General features: G+C 43.0%; 1 protein-coding gene across 2 annotated transcripts in view; it reads left to right on the forward strand.

The window, feature by feature from the left end:
• ELAPOR1 (endosome-lysosome associated apoptosis and autophagy regulator 1) overlaps window positions 1-22,420 on the forward strand; it is a 231,190-nt gene that overhangs the window by 129,717 nt on the left and 79,053 nt on the right. For both annotated transcript variants that reach the window (XM_075335810.1, XM_075335811.1), the window contains exons 6-10: window positions 1,736-1,841; window positions 1,925-2,074; window positions 7,116-7,204; window positions 7,305-7,482; window positions 12,282-12,413. In XM_075335810.1, coding sequence (XP_075191925.1) covers window positions 1,736-1,841; window positions 1,925-2,074; window positions 7,116-7,204; window positions 7,305-7,482; window positions 12,282-12,413 — 655 coding nt within the window. The remainder of the gene's footprint in view (window positions 1-1,735; window positions 1,842-1,924; window positions 2,075-7,115; window positions 7,205-7,304; window positions 7,483-12,281; window positions 12,414-22,420) is intronic.

A 22,420-nucleotide genomic window follows, 5' to 3' on the forward strand; every position in this document is an offset into this window, starting at 1 on the left:
TATATATAATTGTATTTCTGAACATGTTTTTGTAAACAGCTAAAATAATAAAACTTGTGTCACTGTCCAAATTTTTCTGGCCCTGACTGTATGGAGGACTATGGAGGCTACCTTATACATGGACTATGGGGGTACATTATAAAACATGGAGGACTATGTGGTGCAGTATAATAATTCACTAAGGGGTGAATTATAATATATGGAGAACTATGGGTACATTTATAATATTTGAAGGGCTATGAGGGCTACTTTATACATTGAGGACTATGGGGGGAATTATAATACATGGAGAACTATGGGAAATGCATTATAATACAAGGAGGACTATGGAGGTGCATTCTAATATATGAAGGGTTATGTGGGATACTTTAAACTATATGGAAGGCTATGTGGGTGCGATTATAGTATTTGGAGAACTATATACGAGGGGGGACAAAGATACAAGCATGGGATGGGAATTGTTTTGTGCTGAGGGGAAAAAGGCTCTTTTCCTTAGCACCCAGCTTTCCCATGCTCTGATATACATCTCTTAGCATCCAGCTTTCCCATGCTCTGATATGGGAAAGCTGGGTGCTGAGGGAAAGATGTATAGCAGAGCATGGCGAAGCTGGGTGCCGATGACAAGATGGATATCAGAACATAGGAAAGCAGGATGCTGATAGAGGGATTTCATATCATAGGAAACCTGGGTGCTGTGGGTAAGAGCTAAGTGTCAGCGTCATTATCCTGTACCCCAAGCGTCGGTGTACGTTGTGGGGGGGGGGGCAGGTCCAAACTTTGCACCAGGACCCATCAAACTCTAGTTACGCCACTGCTGACTAGGTAGTAACCACTAGTCTATTTAGCACACTGCACTATTGGACTTTGTAGGCTACTTACATTTTCAAAATTGTCCAAAAAGTACCCCTTTTGGTGGGAGAGGGATGCATGCTTTCCCTGATGGTGCTTATAGACAAGTGGTGCAAACTGGAAACCATATCTTTTTCTCGTGAGGGTGCAAAGTTATCAAGAGCTTTGTCAATTACTAGAGTAAATGTTTTTTCACAAGCCATCCAAAAATTGATATCTTTAATAATGAAGTAAATAGATGTATGCCATTTCGAATATATAGTGTTGACATTTCAATTAAGCGTGAAAAAATTCTTTTTTTTGATCAGCAATAGGTTTGTTATTGTCAAACTTTGTCTGCAGTTATAAAGGCTTTTCTCTGTTGCTTCATTTGGGGACACAGGGACCATGGGTTAACGGTATGCCACCTAGAGGCTGATACTTACAAGACATCTTTAGAAAAAAAATGCTCCTGCTAGCAGACTATACCTCTCATGCTGACACCAAGCCTCCTCAGTTCAGCTTGGTGTTATGGGTCTTTGTCTCAGTCCTGTCTTTGCCTCAGTCCTGTCTTGACATTGGTTATGAGCTGACCTTTCTCCTGGATTGTTGTATGGTTGGGTGACCAAGCAATATGATGCCTCTGTTTCACCCCATGGAGCAACGTAAAGTACAGCTTTAACTTGACATTCTGTATCCTCTCTCGGTATTGCAAGACAGTGTTCCTTGATGCCACATCGATCAGGTACCTGGGCTGGTTGGTGTTTTTGTCTTTGACTGTTGCCACCAGAGCGTGGCGCAATTACACAAAGTGGAAGATGGAGTCCGGATTTTAAAGTCTAGCTACAGGATCACGACGAATGTATTCCAAGCTGAAATAAACCTGTGTTTTCAATATTTTCAACAGGTGAAACTCACAAAAGGAACTAATGTGCTATATTGGAGAACAATGGCTTTTAACATGGGAAATAATGGTCTCAAACCTGTGCTGTTGAGGAATATTCTTATTACTGGTATGTATAATGTTTGGTCTATCACACAGGTTTTCTTTATATATCAAAAAGTTTACCTATAAAAAGTATTTTTCCTTTCACAGGTGCTGCTTATACTTCAGAATGCTTTCAGTGCAAGCCTGGTACATTTGCCCCCAGTACTGGCACCTCATTCTGTGACCTGTGCCCCCCGAATACTTTTTCATACCATGGGGCAGTCTCTTGTATACCATGTGAATCTGATAAGTATTCAGGTAACCTATATATTGAATTATGAAATAAAAAGCTTTCACTTTGACTGTAACCTAATCACATTCAAGAACATAGTTAGTCTCTCCTAAATGCCTGAAGGACCGTGTTTTCACAAAAAGCAGGGGATAAACTTTCAGCAAATGTTTCTTTAAGTGCCTCCATACATTTTTTTTATTGAATCTGTCATCAGTTTTTTGCTATGTTATCTGAGAGAAGACAAAACCCAAGAAAAAAAAACACAAAATGAATATATACCCTGTAGTAAGTCCCTAGTAGTGTTAGGCTGCTTTCACACATCCGGCTTTTGAAATGCGGCACAATCCGGCACTTTGCAGGAAAACCGCAACCGTTTTTTTTTGCTGCCGGTTGCGTTTTTCCTGCATAGACTTTAATTAGTGCCGCATTGTGCCGCATGGGCTTGCATTCGGTCCGGTTTTTGCCGCATGCGGCAGATTTAGTCGATGCGGCGGCCGGATGGAACGTTCCCTGGCACGTTTTTTGCTCCGGCAAAAAAAACCGCATCGCGCCGCATCCGGCCGATGCGGCGCTTTTCCCAATGCATCCCTATGGATGCCGGATGCGGCGCAATGCGGCAAAAACCGCATCCGGCCGCTGCATGCGGTTTTTGCCACTGCGCATGCTCAGTAGCATGCCGCAAGCGACAAAAACCGGACCGGCCGCATGTAAAAAACTTATGCAAAGGATGCAGTGTTTTCACCGCATCCGTTGCATAGGCTTCACAGCCGGATTGAGCCGCACTGCTCAAACCGGATGTGTGAAAGCAGCCTTACATGTAAATAATATTGGGTTCTTGGTTAACATTAATCACAAGGTGTAAATGGCATCTCACCACGACAAGGTGTACCCAGGTGAGACTGTCTTATCCTGTCTCAAGTATTAAAACCTTACCTTGTGTCCGTGACCTCAATGTGAGAAGGACAGGGCCCAACTGCAGCCACTTGTCCATGGAAAGCTATATAGATGAAATGCCTAGATGAAATGCCTAGCTCAGGGAGCTAGACCAAGCACCTATTTGTACAAAAAATATTTATATCTCTTATGAGAGCACCATGATGATGACGCATAGACCCTAATTTCAGCGATGTATCACTTACTGGGCTACTTACAGCAATTTTGATAATTTCTGTTTTATCTGCCACAAATCTACCAGTCTTCTGAATGCAGAGCTTTGTATAACCCCCAACCACACCACTGATTGACAGCATTTTGCCTATGCACAGTATATATATAATATATATACAGTTAGGTCCAGAAATATTTGGACAGTGACACAATTTTCGCGAGTTGGGCTCTGCATGCCACCACATTGGATTTGAAATGAAACCTCTACAACAGAATTCAAGTGTAGATTGTAACGTTTAATTTGAAGGTTTGAACAAAAATATCTGATAGAAATTGTAGGAATTGTACACATTTCTTTACAAACACTCCACATTTTAGGAGGTCAAAAGTAATTGGACAAATAAACCAAACCCAAACAAAATATTTTTATTTTCAATATTTTGTTGCGAATCCTTTGGAGGCAATCACTGCCTTAAGTCTGGAACCCATGGACATCACCAAACGCTGGGTTTCCTCCTTCTTAATGCTTTGCCAGGCCTTTACAGCCGCAGCCTTCAGGTCTTGCTTGTTTGTGGGTCTTTCCGTCTTAAGTTTGGATTTGAGCAAGTGAAATGCATGCTCAATTGGGTTAAGATCTGGTGATTGACTTGGCCATTGCAGAATGTTCCCCTTTTTTGCACTCATGAACTCCTGGGTAGCTTTGGCTGTATGCTTGGGGTCATTGTCCATCTGTACTATGAAGCGCCGTCCGATCAACTTTGCGGCATTTGGCTGAATCTGGGCTGAAAGTATATCCCGGTACACTTCAGAATTCATCCGGCTACTCTTGTCTGCTGTTATGTCATCAATAAACACAAGTGACCCAGTGCCATTGAAAGCCATGCATGCCCATGCCATCACGTTGCCTCCACCATGTTTTACAGAGGATGTGGTGTGCCTTGGATCATGTGCCGTTCCCTTTCTTCTCCAAACTTTTTTCTTCCTATCATTCTGGTACAGGTTGATCTTTGTCTCATCTGTCCATAGAATACTTTTCCAGAACTGAGCTGGCTTCATGAGGTGTTTTTCAGCAAATTTAACTCTGGCCTGTCTATTTTTGGAATTGATGAATGGTTTGCATCTAGATGTGAACCCTTTGTATTTACTTTCATGGAGTCTTCTCTTTACTGTTGACTTAGAGACAGATACACCTACTTCACTGAGAGTGTTCTGGACTTCAGTTGATGTTGTGAACGGGTTCTTCTTCACCAAAGAAAGTATGCGGCGATCATCCACCACTGTTGTCATCCGTGGACGCCCAGAATGTTCTTTTTTAATTTTTATTTTTTTTTTAAATTGTGAAAAGTTTATTCAGAGGGTCATTTATTATTCAACCCCTCAATCCACAAGAATTCTTTTTGGTTCCCCTAAAGTATTAAGAAGTATTTCAGGCACAAAGAACAATGAGCTTCACATGTTTGGATTAATTATCTTTTTCCAGCCTTTTCTGACTAATTAAGACCCTCCCCAAACTTGTGAACAGCACTCATACTTGGTCAACATGGGAAAGACAAAGGAGCATTCCAAGGCCATCAGAGACAAGATCGTGGATGGTCACAAGGCTGGCAAGGGGTACAAAACCATTTCCAAGGAGTTGGGCCTACCTGTCTCCACTGTTGGGAGCATCATCAGGAAGTGGAAGGCTTATGGAACTACTGTTAGCCTTCCACGGCCTGGACAACCTTTGAAAGTTTCCACCCGTGCCGAGGCCAGGCTTGTCCGAAGAGTCAAGGCTAACCCAAGGACAACAAGGAAGGAGCTCCGGAAAGATCTCATGGCAGTGGGGACATTGGTTTCAGTCAATACCATAAGTAATGTACTCCACCGCAATGGTCTCCGTTCCAGAAGAGCCCGTAAGGTACCTTTACTTTCAAAGCGTCATGTCAAGGCTCGTCTACAGTTTGCTCATGATCACTTGGAGGACTCTGAGACAGACTGGTTCAAGGTTCTCTGGTCTGATGAGACCAAGATCGAGAACTTTGGTGCCAACCACACACGTGACGTTTGGAGACTGGATGGCACTGCATACGACCCCAAGAATACCATCCCTACAGTCAAGCATGGTGGTGGCAGCATCATGCTGTGGGGCTGTTTCTCAGCCAAGGGGCCTGGCCATCTGGTCCGCATCCATGGGAAGATGGATAGCACGGCCTACCTGGAGATTTTGGCCAAGAACCTCCGCTCCTCCATCAAGGATCTTAAGATGGGTCGTCATTTCATCTTCCAACAAGACAACGACCCAAAGCACACAGCCAAGAAAACCAAAGCCTGGTTCAAGAGGGAAAAAATCAAGGTGTTGCAGTGGCCTAGTCAGTCTCCTGACCTTAACCCAATTGAAAACTTGTGGAAGGAGCTCAAGATTAAAGTCCACATGAGACACCCAAAGAACCTAGATAACTTGGAGAAGATCTGCATGGAGGAGTGGGCCAAGATAACTCCAGAGACCTGTGCCGGCCTGATCAGGTCTTATAAAAGGCGATTATTAGCTGTAATTGCAAACAAGGGTTATTCCACAAAATATTAAACCTAGGGGTTGAATAATAATCGACCCACACTTTTATGTTGAAAATTTATTAAAATTTTAACTGAGCAACATAACTTGTTGGTTTTTAAGATTTATGCATCTGTTAATAAATCCTGCTCTTGTTGGAAGTTTGCAGGCTCTAACTTATTTGCATCTTATCAAACCTGCTAAATCTGCAGGGGGTTGAAGACTACTTGTAGGCACTGTATATCTATATATCTGGCAATTAGTGCTGAGGGTGGAGTTAATCAGAGGCCATAAATAAGGAGGACTACACGGCAGAAGGTTGCCTAGTTCTCTAGTGATAATCTCTAGATAAAATGAAGAAAGACGATCCAGCTGAGTGATCAGGTGATTTATTCAGTGCAATACAGACAAGGCATGGTCGTGGTTAACGCGTTTCTGGCTTAACGTCCTTAATCAAGCACTACCATGCCTTGTCTGTATTGCACTGAATAAATCACCTGGTCACTCAGCTGGATCGTCTATCTTCATTTTCGTTGCTGCGGCCGGGGCAGGGCCGGATCCGTGTCTGAGGTGCGGTGAGGTCAGACGTCGGTGAGCTGGATTCCTTTACAATAATCTCTAGCTGATTAAAACCATTATTTTATGAAAACTAAAGCAAGTGGCTCAATAAGTGACACCGCTGGATTCAGGTTGTCTAGCTTTTCAAATGATCTTGCTGTCAGTTTCATGGCAAAAACCTGGTGATAAATTCCCGTTCAATAGATTTTTTTCTTTTTGCTGGACTGGCAGGTCATGTAATGAATATGGAGGCTTTCTGACTCCCCTTACAATTGGAGAGAAGGGGGGGGATCAGGTAACTACCCAACTCCTGTCTTCTCCCTGGAGTTAAACCCAGTTGATTCTACATTTCCCATTGAAGACGCACAAATTATCCCTTTACAGTCGGATACACTGATTGAATCATGTCAAATTATTAATGTTTACACTCCATTGAAAAAGAGAGCCGTACCTTCAGTTTCTTTCTTTGTCCAATTCCATGCCGGGTCAATGTCAGTGCTAATATATATGAAATACATAGTTGACCTTTAGTATCTAATTAGTATTTTTAATGTATTATTTATTTCACAATATTTTTCTTTTCTTGAGTCTATTCCTGAAAGCAAATGAAAAATGCTAACATGAGGCTTTATTCACACTTGCGTCCGTATTATAGAAGTATAGTTAGTATAAACAATGGTTTGCATGTAGTTAGAGCTGGTCCTACTTTAAGTGCTAAATATAATTAGCTCATAGATTTGATATCAGTGTGTGAATAAATAAATTGGATGAAAATGGACATCTAGAAAATGATTTAAATAGTATCTTCTGTGGATTACATTAATTTTATTGATAGCAATGTAACTGTATTTAGATTATTTCTTTCTGTTTAGTGGCTGGTTCTGCAGTCTGTACTCTTCGCCCCCCATGCACTGATAAAGACTATTTTTACACTCACATGCCATGTGATGCCAATGGAGAGGTAATTATAGCCATCAGCTGGGTACAAATATGTGTTTGTTTTTTTGTGGTTTGGTTACTTAAAAAGTCCTAACCTTGAGCGGTCTTATTTTCGCATTTAGACGCAACTGATTTACAAATGGATTGAGCCTAAAATATGCAATGACACAATGGAAGGTGCTAAAGTATTGCCAGTGTCGGGCATCAAAATAGAATGTCCACCTTGTAACCCTGGCTTCCATCAATCCAACACTACGATCTGTGAGCCGTGCCCTCATGGCATGTTTTCAAATGGTACCAGTAAGTATATTTTAAGAAGTACCGTATTTTTCGCTTTATAAGACGCACCGGAATATAAGACGCACCCCAAACTTAGACATAAAAAAGGTAAAAAAAAGAAAAATGGGGTCCGTCTTATACTCCGGTGTTCTCTTACCGGAGGGGGGCAGCAGTGGTGGTGAAGCGGGGTCACAGGAGGCACAGGTTGTGCTGGCAGGCGCGGCAGGTCAGTGGCAGCGGGGTCCGTGGTTGCAGGTGCCGTGGTTGCAGGCGCGTCCGCGGTGGCAGGATCCGTGGGGTCCGTGGTGGCGGCAGCAGCCGTGGCGTGTGAGCCGTGCAGCAGGCCGGTGCAGTGAGTGTCCGCGGTCCCGGTTCAGTGGTGGCAGCGGCGGCGGCGACTGCTCAGTGGTGGCATGGACTGCTCAGTGGTGGAGTGTGTCCGCGGTCCCGGTTCAGTGGTGGCAGCGGCGGCGACGGCTCAGTGGTGGGAGTGGCGGCGACGGCTCAGTGGTGGCAGCGGCAGGGACTGCTCAGTGGTGGCGTGTGTCCGCGGTCCCGATTCAGTGGTGGCAGCGGCGGCGGCAACTGCTCAGTGGTGGCAGCGGCAGGGACTGCTCAGTGGTGGCGTGTGTCCGCGGTCCCGGTTCAGTGGTGGCAGCGGCGGCTCAGTGGTGGGAGCGGCGGCAACTGCTCAGTGGTGGCAGCGGCAGGGACTGCTCAGTGGTGGCGTGTGTCCGCGGTCCCGGTTCAGTGGTGGCAGCGGCGGCGGCTCAGTAGTGGGAGCGGCGGCGACGGCTCAGTGGTGGAGTGTGTCCGCGGTCCCGATTCAAGTAATGGCGCCGCATGCGCAGATGGAGCTCTCATCCAAGGGCTCCATCTGCGCACGCGCTGACTCCCGGAGCAGCGCGTGCGCAGATGGAGCTCTCATCCAAGAGCTCCACCGGCGCCATCATTTGAAAGTGGGACTGCGGACAACTGGTAAGCTGCACAGCTGCCCGCCCACTCTGCGTACAAGCCGCCGGGTACCTGTGCTTGCGTGCGGTGGCAGCCGGGTACCCATGGCTGTGTGCGGGCGGCAGATGGGTGACTGTGTGAGGGCGGCAGCCGAGTACCTGCACGGGCACCCGACTGCCGCTCGCACACAGCACCCGGCTGCCGCCCGCACACAGCCATGGGTACCCGTCTGCCACCGCATGCAAGCACAGGTACCTGGCTGCCGACCCCACACAGCACCCGCTGCCGCCCGTACACAGCCACGGGTACCCGGCTGCCGCTGCATGCAAGTACAGGTACCCGGGCGCTTGCATGCAGCCACAGGCACCCGCCCGATCGCCCCCCCCCCCCGCTACCGCTTTATAAGACGCACCCCCCATTTTCCTCCCAAAATTTGGGGAGGAAAAGTGCGTCTTATAAAGCGAAAAATACGGTAATTCAGTTTTTATTGAATTTTTTTCCTTTTTTTTTTTTTTCCTCATTACCTTGCTCATTTACACGGGATAAGAGGTTATCAGACACCGTACCTACCTAGCTTCACATTTTACTCAAACCAAAGGCATCATTAAAACAAGCATACCTGCAAAGATACTCAACATAAATAAATTTACAACCAATAGTATGTTGATTGGGGAACAATAAGCCTAAAAAAACATCTGCAATAAAGATATATTATAGTTTCACAAATTTTCCAAACAATATAATTAATATACAAATACAAGAGCATCAAATTACAGCTACCCAAGATGCAAATAAAAATTAGGAGCCTCGGAATTGGGAGGAAAATAAATAAAATATTCAGAACTATGCTGAGATCCAAAATGATTTGGTTGGTCTTTGTTCTTAAATGGGCTGTCCAATTTGTGAAAGGATTTGGTGTTTGAGTTGTTTCCAAAGCATAACACAGGACTCAATAATGAGGTTTTTCGAGGTCAGTCTTCTGCTATATACTAGAAAATGAATGAAATGTGTATGAACTGTTATTCCACTCAAACTGAAATAGCAGGAAGATATCCCCAATCTTAGACTACACCTGTAAAAGCAGTAGACCATCTGTAGAGTGTGCGAAAACTAAGCGAGATAGCATCTGTGGATCTTATTATTCTAAGGCATGCTCCATCTGGTACATAGGGGAACAGGTGAATTCCCCAGTGGGCCACTGTACAGGATTGAACCCCCCCTGAGCACTAATTGGCACAATATATTTTATCACGATTCACAGGCAAAGACAGCATTTCTTTATTCATTTAACAAACTTTCAGCCTATAACTCAATGTAATGTTTGCATGTAGCAAAACATTGCCTTCAACCCCCCTCGCTCGGAGCCAAAGTGTTTGGAGGGCCCTTGACCTGACAGTTAAATCTGATGTCAGGGATAAATGCATGTGACCAAACCACGTCCACCCACATTGGCAATTGGTGCTTCAGTTGGCCATAGTTTAGCAGTGCACTTTAAAGAGAACCTGTCATGTGAAAAAAATACTATTAACCTGCATATACAGTATATTACAAACCTGAATACACCCGTCACATTTTCATAAATATTTTATTATCTTTGCATGGGACAACACTGAAGATATGACACTTTAATACAATGTAAAGTAGTCAGTGTATAACTTGTATAATAGTGGAAATTTGGTGTGGTCTCTAAATAACTCACACACAGCCATTAATGTCAAAACAGCTGTCAACTAAATTAAGTACACACCTGTGAAAATGATCAAATTGTGTCCAATCAGCCATTTTGCCTCCCTGGTGTCATTACTATTAACAAGTGTCAGGTGTGAATGGGGAGCAGGTGTTAAATTTGGTGGTATCGCTCACACACTCTCAAACACTGGTCACTGGAAGTTCAAGATGACGCCGCATGGCAAAGAATTCTGAGGATCTGGAAAAAGATTTTTTTGCTCTACATAAAGATGGCCTAGGCTATAAGAATGCCATCACCCTGAAACTGAGCTGCAGCATGGTGGCCAAAACTATACATTTTTTTAGCAAGACAGGTTCCACTCACAACAGGTCTCTCCATGGTCAACCAAAAAAGTTGAGTGCTTGTGCTCAGCATCATATCCAGGGGTTATCTTTTCAAAATAGACATATGTGCTGCCAGAATTGCTACAAAAGTTAAAGGGTTGGGGGGGGTCAGCCTGTCAGTGCTCAGACATATGCCACACACTGCATCAAATTGGCCTGTATGGCTGTAATCCCAGAAGAAAGCCTCTTCGAAACATAATGCAAAAGATAGCCTACAAACAGTTTGCTGAAGACAAGCAGATCAAGGACATGGATTATGGATCCATGTCCTGTTGTCTGATGAGACCAAGAGAAACTTATTTGGTTCAGATGGTGTCAAGTGAGTATGGTGACAACCAGGTAAGGAAAACAGAGAAGTGTTTCTTGAAAACAGTCAAGCATGATGGTGGGGGTGTCATGATTTGGGGCTGCATGAGGCTGCCAGCTGTAGGTAGCTACAGTTCACTGAGGGAACCATGAATGCCAACATGTACTGTGACATACTGATTCACAGCGTGATCCCCTGCTTTCAGAGACAATACAGCAGTGCAGTATTCCAACATAATGACTCAATGTGCAATACAGGGTAATATTGTGGTACCGTGTTAGCCAGAAAAATCAATTGAAATACTATGTCCCAAGAATGACAAAAGTATTTTAGGAGTGATACCTTTTATAGGCTACAAATGAATCATTTGTAATTTGCTTGAAGAAGGAGCCTCTGTGCTCTGAAAGCTTGCTAATATAATTTTTCTGGTTAGCCTATAAAGGTATCACTCCTAAAATACTTTTGTCATTCTTGGGACATAGTATTTCAACATAATGACTCCAAACACACCTCCAAGACAACCACTGCCTGGCTAAAACAAACTGAGGGTAAAGGTGCTGGACTAGCCAAGCATGTGCCCTGACCTAAACCCTATTGAACATCTGTGGGGCATCCTCAAACGAAAGGTGGGGGAGCGCACGGTCTCCAACGTGATATGCGCATGCTGCCTTTATTTGTGACCACAAAGTTTCTGAGTTTTTGGGCGTTTTTGGCGGAAAAAAAAAAAAAAATGCACAAAAAAGCACCCGTAGTAAAAACGCATCCACAAAACGCATGCCTTTTTTTCTGCGTTTTGCTGCGTTTTTTCCCATGCATTGCATGGGTGAAAAACGCTGGCAAAAACGCAGAAATAATTGATATTTGGCATCTTTATGGTCACCACAAAAACGCATCTAAAAAAAAAACTGCACTGTGCGGACAGCAAAAATGAATACTCATAGACTTTGCTGGGGAAGCAAAGTCATGCAGTTTTTAGACCAAAAAAGCACTTGAAAAATGTGCAAAAACGCAAAGTGCGCACATAGCCTAAAATCCACTAGCTCCGTGGACAGAAACATTTTTTTTTTTTTTTTTGGTATACTCTTTATCAGTTTAGAATACAGGATAAATGAAAAAAAAAATATACACCATTAATATTTCTCTTTTTAACAGATATCAAACAATAAGGACAGATAGCTTTTATAAATCCAAAGTCATATGAAAAGTTTCAATAATGACTTGTAGGAGTGCTACTTACAATAGGTGGCACCACACCTTGAGCCCTGCATTTTGGTAATAATGTGACCGATCCTAACACCATAGGATTCTTATAAAACATACTGTGTACATATTACCTGTCACTACCTTGTTTAAACTATAGTAATATTTAGTTTTAACCTCTCCAAAAATTGCCTAAGTTTAGTATGAATTAGACATTAAATAACAATCAAAAATTGCTACTTTACTTAGCAATGTCATTTTTTGTTTTTTTGTTGTTCCATAATAGTCTGCAGGGAGTGCCCAGTTGGTACACAAGCTGCACTTGGATTTGAGTACAAATGGTGGAATACCCTCCCTTCGAACATGGGCAGCACAGTAATGAGTGGGATAAACTTTGAATATCAGCGAGAGGCTGGTGGTAAGATAATACAAGAATTATGTTTTATGTTTTTGCTTGTTTTTTTTTTTTTTTCTTCAAAGCAAGATTTGTATTCTGTGTGATTGTTAAGGGTCCTAACCAAATTGATTTTTCTGAAAGTGCTCTGAGTTGTGGAGTTCTGTCTTGGTGTAAGCAACACTAGAATTTGTATTTATCATGCAGAGATTCCATGTGCCACTTATAGTATGGCACACAAACCTTGTGAGGTGTTATAATCTGATGTTCAATGTCTACAATGAGCACAATCCACTAGAGTCGTAGGTAATAACGTACCAACCGCAAGCCCTGAGCTTAACACCACACTAGAAGTAGCCGGGCAGCATACCTGACAATCGTAGATGCCTCAAACCCAGCCGGAGGGCTACATAACCTACAAGGCAGAAAGTGAAAAGAAACTATCTTGCCTCAGAACAGATTTCCCAAAGAAAATAGGCAGCCTCCCACATGTACAGACTGTGAGCAAAGATGAAAAGATATATACAGTAAGAGCAAGATGGAGCAAACCGAGGCCACTCTATACTAAATACAAAAGACATGATAGGGAACTCTTGCGGCTGGTATGAAAAAACCCTATCAAACCTTCCTACAAATAATGTGCAAAAAAGGAGGAGTAATCTAATACTCGCACGTTCACAATCCGTATAAGACTCTGGTGAAATAGTAGGAAAAAACTAGCAATTACCCTGCTGACTAAGGGGTACTTCACACACAGCGAGATCGCTACTGAGATCGCTGCAGAGTCACGTTTTTTGTGACCTCATTAGCGATCTCGCTGTGTGTGACACTGAGCAGCGATCTGGCCCCTGCTGTGAGATCGCTGCTCGTTACACACAGCCCTGGTTCGTTTTTTTATTGTTGCTCTCCAGCTGATAAGCACACATCGCTGTGTGTAACAGCGAGAGAGCAACAATCCTGAATGTGAAGGGAGCAGGAGCCGGCGTCTGACAGCCTGTGGTAAGCTGTAACCAAGGTAAACATCGGGTAACCAAGGTGGTTACCCGATATTTACCTTCGTTACCAGCCTCCGCAGCTCTCATGCTGCCAGTGCCGGCTCCTGCTCCCTGCACACGCTAAGTTAAGCGGTGTGAGCTGGTAACTAAGGTAAACATCGGGTAACCATACCCGATGTTTACCTTAGTTACCAGTGTCCGCAGCTTCCAGACGCTGGCTCCGTGCAAGCGCAGCGTCGCTTGCACGTCGCTGCTGGCTGGGGGCTGGTCACTGGTCGCTGGTGAGATCTGCCTGTTTGACAGCTCACCAGCGACCATGTAGCGATGCAGCAGCGATCCTGACCAGGTCAGATCGCTGGTCGGATCGCTGCTGCGTCGCTAAAGTGTGAAGGTACCCTAACCCTTGATAAGATAAATAGCATAGACTGACTAGGAAGTTAGATCTTCCTTATCTGAAGGCACAAACAAACAGGATATGATACAAAAAAAACCCTTCAGAGATCATTCACAGAAGCATAAGTAAATAAAACACAAAGTATGAATCAAAACCATGAACTTAGCTTAGCTTGGTAGCGGGGAAGCCAGAGGGACAAGAAACAGACTCCTATAGTCTCTGGAATTTCACACAACTGGCAGAGATAAACAGCCAGCATACACCTATATCCAAAATCAAGGTTTGACCTGCAAACCAGGTGTGTAGAACTGTGGAACAGAATCTAACCACTAACCTCAGTGACCACAGGAGGGAGTCCAAGAGCGGAACTCCACCAGACAGTATTCACAACAGTGAGGTTTGTGCAGTTGTAGCAATAAAAAAATGTATTATGTATTTTAAATATAAATGTATTATAAATATATATTTTTTTTTAGTTTATCGCTCAACACACTGTATTCCAATCAGGTTGATTAATTTTATATATTGATAAACTGGACTTTTATGTAGGGATGTCAAAAATATATATACAGTATGTATGTATGTATGTATGTATGTACAGTGCCTACAAGTAGTATTCAACCCCCTGCAGATTTAGCTGGTTTACACATTCGGAATTAACTTGGCATTGTGACATTTGGACTGTAGATCAGCCTGGAAGTGTGAAATGCACTGCAGCAAAAAAGAATGTTATTTCTTTTTTTATTTTTTTTTTTTTAAATTGTGAAAAGTTTATTCAGAGGGTCATTTATTATTCATCCCTCAAACCACAAGAATTCTGTTTGGTTCCCCTAAAGTATTAAGAAGTATTTCAGGCACAAAGAACAATGAGCTTCACATGTTTGGATTAATCATCTTTTTCCAGCCTTTTCTGACTAATTAAGACCCTCCCCAAACTTGTGAACAGCACTCATACTTGGTCAACATGGGAAAGACAAAGGAGCATTCCAAGGCCATCAGAGACAAGATCGTGGAGGGTCACAAGGCTGGCAAGGGGTACAAAACCCTTTCCAAGGAGTTGGGCCTACCTGTCTCCACTGTTGGGAGCATCATCAGGAAGTGGAAGGCTTATGGAACTACTGTTAGCCTTCCACGGCCTGGACAGCCTTTGAAAGTTTCCACCCGTGCCGAGGCCAGGCTTGTCCGAAGAGTCAAGGCTAACCCAAGGACAACAAGGAAGGAGCTCCGGGAAGATCTCATGGCAGTGGGGACATTGGTTTCAGTCAATACCATAAGTAACGTACTCCACCGCAATGGTCTCCGTTCCAGACGAGCCCGTAAGGTACCTTTACTTTCAAAGCGTCATGTCAAGGCTCGTCTACAGTTTGCTCATGATCACTTGGAGGACTCTGAGACAGACTGGTTCAAGGTTCTCTGGTCTGATGAGACCAAGATCGAGAACTTTGGTGCCAACCACACACGTGACGTTTGGAGACTGGATGGCACTGCATACGACCCCAAGAATACCATCCCTACAGTCAAGCATGGTGGTGGCTGTGGGGCTGTTTCTCAGCCAAGGGGCTTGGCCATCTGGTCCGCATCCATGGGAAGATGGATAGCACGGCCTACCTGGAGATTTTGGCCAAAAACCTCCGCTCCTCCATCAAGGATCTTAAGATGGGTCGTCATTTCATCTTCCAACAAGACAACGACCCAAAGCACACAGCCAAGAAAACCAAGGCCTGGTTCAAGAGGGAAAAAATCAAGGTATTGCAGTGGCCTAGTCAGTCTCCTGACCTTAACCCAATTGAAAACTTGTGGAAGGAGCTCAAGATTAAAGTCCACATGAGACACCCAAAGAACCTAGATAACTTGGAGAAGATCTGCATGGAGGAATGGGCCAAGATAACTCCAGAGACCTGTGCCGGCCTGATCAGGTCTTATAAAAGACGATTATTAGCTGTAATTGCAAACAAGGGTTATTCCACAAAATATTAAACCTAGGGGTTGAATAATAATTGACCCACACTTTTATGTTGAAAATGTATTAAAACTTAACTGAGCAACATAGCTTGTTGGTTTTTAAGATTTATGCATCTGTTAATAAATCCTGCTACTGTTTGAAGTTTGCAGGCTCTAACTTATTTGCATCTTATCAAACCAGCTAAATCTGCAGGGGGTTGAATACTACTTGTAGGCACTGTATATGTGTATATCATACATAAAATATATAAATAAATATATATATATATATATATATATATATATATATATATATATATATATAATATATAAATATAAATATATATTTATTAGCTGTACTACCCGGCTTCGCCCGGGTTAATAACTGCTGTTATCAAAATAGAATGTATTAACAAAAATGTATTCTGCACACAAAATCCACAAAACAAATAGATATAAATGTAATTATGTCTGTCTCCCCGTCTGTATATATCTGTCTCTCTTTCCCTGTCTGTCTCTTTCCCTGTCTGTCTCTGACTGTCTCTTTCTCCATCTGTCTCAATCTCTTTCCCTGTCTATCTAGCTCTTTCCCTGTCTATCTGTCACTTTCCCTCTCTTTCCCTGTCTGTCTCTTTCCCCGTGTCTGTCTCTTTGTCTGTCTCTTACCCTGTCTGTCTCTTTCCCTTTATTTCCCTGTCTGTCTGTCTCTTTGTCTGTGTCTGTCTCTTAACCTGTCTCTCTCTTTCCCTGTCTTTCCCTGTCTGTCTCTTTCCCTGTCAGTCTGTCTCTTTGTCTGCCTCTTTCCCTGGCTGCATTGTGACACGCCAACATTCCATATAAGGGCGTGGCTGCGCATTCTTCTGAAGTTCTGGCTGCACTGTGGCTCACAGCTCCATTCGCTTTAATGGAGGCAGGTTTTATGGCAAATAACTGTAAAGAGTGGGGTTAAAATTTCCCCTCAAAACATAGCCTATGACGCTCTCGGGGTCCAGAAGTGTGAGTGTGCAAAATTTTGTGGCTGTAGCTGCGACGGATGCAAATCCCGGACATACACATATACACACACACACATTCAGCTTTATATATTAGATAATATATACACAGTATATAATATTTGACATCTCTACATTTGTAAAAGTCCAGTTTCCACACTTTTTTTTCTTTTTACTCTTTTATTTTCTAGTCCCCTTGGAGGACTTAAACCATGGAAGGTTCAATCACTTATATTATATACTGCAATTGCGCAGTGTTTGGGTATATTATGAAAATCCCACTCTGATGGTCTTCATAGGAGAACCATTGTGGTAGGCCTATTAGCCTACAGACCTATGGCATTCTACCGACATGCTATGATGGAGAAGCTCAGTTCTACACTCCACTATTAGATGTAGATGATGGTTGTATGTATTTTGAGGATGAGGCTTAAAGCATTTGTTTTTTAAAATTTTATTTCATAAATCAATAGTACACATGAAAATAAGCAACTTTGTAAGATATCTTATCTGATAAAATTTGCTTCTTTCTCTGCCATAATTGATCAGTCATTATCAAACTTCTCATTTCTGAGGTCACATCTGTGCGGTGGCAATTGGGGTAATACTTTTGGGATTGTCAGCTGTGAATTGACAGCTGACATCCAGCCCAGGGGTTAGTAATGGAGAGGCATCTATTAGACACACTCATTACTAACCCGGTAAGTATACAGATAATAAAACAAACACACTGAAAAAATAGATATTTGAATTAAGTTTCCCCCACACTTCCTCGTTCACCAATTCATTAATTAAAACTAAATCCTCAAAGTTGTGAAAGAGGGTGGCTGCAGCTGCTATTTTTAGGCTGGAAAAGTCCAAATAACCATGAACCTTCCCAGCCTGATACCAGCCCCCAGCTGTCTGTTTTTACCATGGCTGGTTATCAAAAATAGGGGGGCCCCACTCTGTTTTTATTTACTTAAATAATGTAAAAAACGGCAGGGGATTCCCTCTATTTTTGATAACTAGCCAACGTAAAGCAGACAGCTGAGGCCTGTAGCTCGCAGTTGTCTGCTTTACATATGCTGGTTATCAAAAACAGAGGGAACCCTGTTATGATCTGGTCACCGTGGACGATCACAAAAATCCCAACAGCTGAAAAACACAAGAGTAGTTGGAACCTGAGCTGACCACAATCCCCTATGTGTCAGACCACACTAGAAGTAGCCGTGGAGTGTTCCTAAACACACCTAGTCACAGCTGGAGAAACTTACTGCACCTCATAGATAGAAATGAGGAAACCTATCTTGTCTCAGAGTAGTACCCAAAGGAATAGCAAGCCCCCAACATACAAAGCCAACGGTGATGTAAGAAAACACAATACACAGGAAATATAGATTAGCAAAGGCGAGGCCCAACTTCCTAGATAGAACAGGACAGGATAGATAACTGATTTGTGGCCAGCCAAAAACCCTGCAAAAAATACCAATCTCCTGATAATAAAAAATACTGAGACCACACGGACTCTCTCCCACTATATCAGGTTCTCTAGTAAATAATGGGAGAAACAAGATATCAAAAACCCCCACAAGAAATAAAAAAGTGGAAATAATCAAATAGAACAGGGAGAATCTCCCTTTTCTTGCAGTGGGGTCTGCAGATGGGGAACCCCCATGCTTATCAAAACAGACAATTCCTTTCCTACAAGAAAACAGACTTTAAGCAAAATGAAAAGAAACACAACCACCCTTAGGTGTGGATCAGGCAATAATGCAAAGAACTTGCAACTTATCTGGAATGGTACAGACACAGGATAAATTTAAGGACAAGAGACTGAGGAAAAACCTCTATCACCGACCCCAGCCAGCAGACACTGCTCTACTATATAGCCCAGGCTGATCTGCAAATGGGCTTCCTAAACTCACAATTAACTCCCATACCTGTTGAGTCACAGTCAGCTTCAACCCCAGTCCTGACCACCAGAGGGAGCTACAAACCATCACCCCCTCGGATGACATTCACAACAGAACTCCAAGACATTTTTTTTTTTTTTTTACTTTACATTATCCACAGCAGTGTACAGGCATCTTCCCCATGCCAAAAAGCTTGTTGATTGACTGCACCTCAACCTTCCAACAAACTTTTATTAGTATACGAACAGTATCCAAACCCCGAATTCGGACATAGACTTTTTTTAAAAGTCTGTATTCGAGTTCGAGCTCCGGATGCCAGGTGTCTGGTACGAACCCCTAAGTTTACCATTCCAGTTTGCTCATCTCTACTGATGGGCCTTAGTGCTGATGTTCATTACAGGTTCTGGCAGCCAAATAGCTTACTTTCAAATTTCTGAGAGATGTTGGTCTGACAGTGGTAAAGGCTGCTTTCACTGCTAGTTTTAAAATGTGTTTCCTGGGACACCAGCTAACCACCTGGTACACAAATCCCTTACATGTTCTAGGCCTAGTGTTGGAATTGCTTTGGTCAATTGTGGAAAACTGTCAGGAAAAATGTATGACCAATACAAGCCAATCTAAGAAACATTGTACATTTATCTTTGTAGAATAGGTACAATATATCTTTATACCATGTTAGCTAGTAGATAGAAAAATAAATGTTTAAAAGAACTGAGAGTTCTCAGTGGTTGATACCTTTTTTAAAGGCTAACTGAAAAGATGGTAATAGCAAGCTTTAGAGACTACTCGGGTCTGTTCATCAGGCTCAGTATATCACAAAATCTCAAGAGTCACATATTTATAGACAACAAAACATAGAATAGTGCAGTAAATAGGGCACGTTATGTGAAGCAGAACGATCAGTATGGCAAGGGGACAAACTGATACAAAAGTAAATATTGGGGCAATTCATGGACAAAGAATGTGAAAGTTTTATTGTCCTCTGAGGTCTGGTCCAAAGTTGTGTTGCCCCCTGATGGTCTGAGGTGCACATTTCTTAATTGATGTAAAAAGACATAAATCCATGTGACACATTCATTCCTGCTCTGAATGTGTCAAACGTCATCATAAATTTGTACTCCCAGAGTCTCCTGTCTCTCTGGGATTTGAAATTTCCTTTCAATACCAGCAATTTCATTTCCTTGATGCTGTGATCAGGGTTACAAAACTGTTTGGCTACAGGTAGATCCATCCTTTTTTCTTGTGTGGCCATGAAAATTCATCCTTGTTCTGAGCTGTTGTCGTGTCTCCCCTACATACAGACCCCCAGGTGGACATTTAGTACATAGAATTAAGTACCCCACATTAGTTGTTGTGCAGCTGAAGGTTCCTGGGATCTTGTAGTCCTGATGTGATCTGGGAGTCTTATCTTGTCCATTGTCAATATAAATGGACAGGTCTTACATTTTTTCTGGTTGCAGGGAAATGTTCCTGTTGTTGAAGAGGACCGAAAGCTTCTGACAATCATGCTTCTTAAGCTGGTGTCACACATAACGACGACGACAACGACGTCGCTGCTACGTCACCATTTTCTGTGACGTTGCAGCGACGTCCCGTCGCTGTCGCTGTGTGTGACATCCAGCAATGACCTGGCCCCTGCTGTGAGGTCGCCGGTCGTTGCTGAATGTCCAGCTTCATTTTTTGGTCGTCACTCTCCCGCTGTGACACACACATCGCTGTGTATGACAGCGAGAGAGCGACGAAATGAAGCGATCAGGAGCCGGCACTGGCAGCTGCGGTAAGCTGTAACCAGCGTAAACATCGAGTAACCAAGGGAAGACCTTTCCCTGGTTACCCGATGTTTACGCTGGTTACCAGCCTCCGCTCTTGCTGCCAGTGCCGGCTCCTGCACTGTGACATGTGGCTGCAGTATGCATCGGGTAATTAACCCGATGTATACTGTAGCAAGGAGAGCAAGGAGCCAGCACTAAGCAGTGCGCGCGGCTCCCTGCTCTCTGCACTGTGACATGTAGCTGCAGCACACATCGGGTTAATTAACCCGATGTGTGCTGCAGGAGAGCAAGGAGCCAGCGCTAAGCGCGGCTCCCTGCTCTCTGAACATGTAGCACAGCGACCTTATGATCGCTGCTTCTGCTGTGTTTGACAGCTAAGCAGCGATCATAACAGCGACTTACAAGGTCGCTGTTACGTCACCGAAAATGGTGACGTAACAGCGACGTCGTTGTCGCTGTCGTTTAGTGTGACACCAGCTTTAGATTCGGAGGCTGCCTAAACACACAAGTGGGGGGACTGGAAAAATAGATTTTAATTGGGAATCTTATTGTAGTAATGGTTGTAGTTTCCATGCAGCTCCTCTTAACACCTCCAGATTTGGATTGTAGGTGATCACAAGAGGTAACCTGTTGTTGTCTTCTCTAGTTTTATAATGTAGGAGATGGTTTCTTGATATTCTGGTGGCTCTTGTAAGCTGGTTTTCAATTGCTCTTGGATGGTAACCCTGATTCAAAAGGTTTTTCTGAGGCTCCCAAGGGGATTGTCTCTATCTGTAGGGTTGGAACATATCAGATTGTATCTGATGGCCTGACTGTACACAATAGAGTTTGTGTTTTGGAAGAAAACTGTCCCATTTGAGGTATCTTGGACGGTCAAGTGGTTTCTGGTACAGAGATGTCTCTATTACATTGTTCCATAGTTTGATGATGGTGTTGAAAAACTTGATTTCAGTGCATGGGTAGTTGAGTGTTAAGTTTATGGTGGGATGAAACTGATTAAAGTGTTCATAGAACATTTTGAGCTGTTGCTCAAACTCTGTCCAGATGATTAAAATAGCGTCAATGAACCAGTACTAGGCAAGAGGCCTGATCGGGCATTATCCTCTTGTCCTGACACACCATGTTGGAAGTCCGTATTATGCTGAAGGCTTTGATTTCTTGACCACAGTCCCCTGATGACTAAGTGAATTAAGAAACTCGTTGGGAAGGCTAAGAACATACAAGGTCAGATTGTTGCCACTTGAGGGGTATTGTGAGGCTGATGTATCTGCCCCCCCTCTATTGGACAACACCTTTTGTTTTATAAACCACAGTGAGGCCTAACCAATGGTCCTGGTGATATCCTTTAACACTATAGATTAATGTGCAATATATTTTGGTGTACATTCTGGTGTGACAACTGATGATTTCTTGTCACCTCCAATACTAGCACTCATGGTGGGGGACTCTCCTACCGTGTTTGTTTGTCTTAACTGTAATAGTAGGAGCTGGATATTTGCTCCAATCACTTTAGGTTGGTTTTACAACCATTTATGTTGTGTGGTTAATAATCTTTTTAATTATTAGTGATTAAAAGTTATATTTTAATTGTTACCACGTTATTAACGATACCATTTGCTTGGCTGTTTCACCACAGAATTGGCATAAATTCCTGTATTTTCCAGGAAGACTTTGCAGGCAATTAATCCATCCTGATGTGGGATTTTGCGAGTACAAAGATTCTACAATCATAGTGGGAAGGATGGTTCCTTCTGGTAGAGGACATATTGCTGATAGTTTTTTCAATAGGTCAGTTGTGTTCTGAATGTACACTGTGTGCAGAATTATTAGGCAAGTTGCATTTTTGAGGATTTTTTTATTATTGATCAACAACTATGTTCTCAATTAACCAAAAGACTCATAAATATCAAAGCTTAATATTTTTGGAAGTTGGAGTAGGGTTTTTTTAGATTTGGAGGATATCTGTTTGTGCAGGTAACTATTACTGTGCAGAATTATTAGGCAACTTAATAGAAACCAAATATATTCCCATCTCACTTGTT

This window comes from Anomaloglossus baeobatrachus, chromosome 2 (genome assembly GCF_048569485.1).
Source record: "Anomaloglossus baeobatrachus isolate aAnoBae1 chromosome 2, aAnoBae1.hap1, whole genome shotgun sequence".
In the NCBI taxonomy this organism is placed as follows: Eukaryota; Metazoa; Chordata; class Amphibia; order Anura; family Aromobatidae; genus Anomaloglossus; species Anomaloglossus baeobatrachus.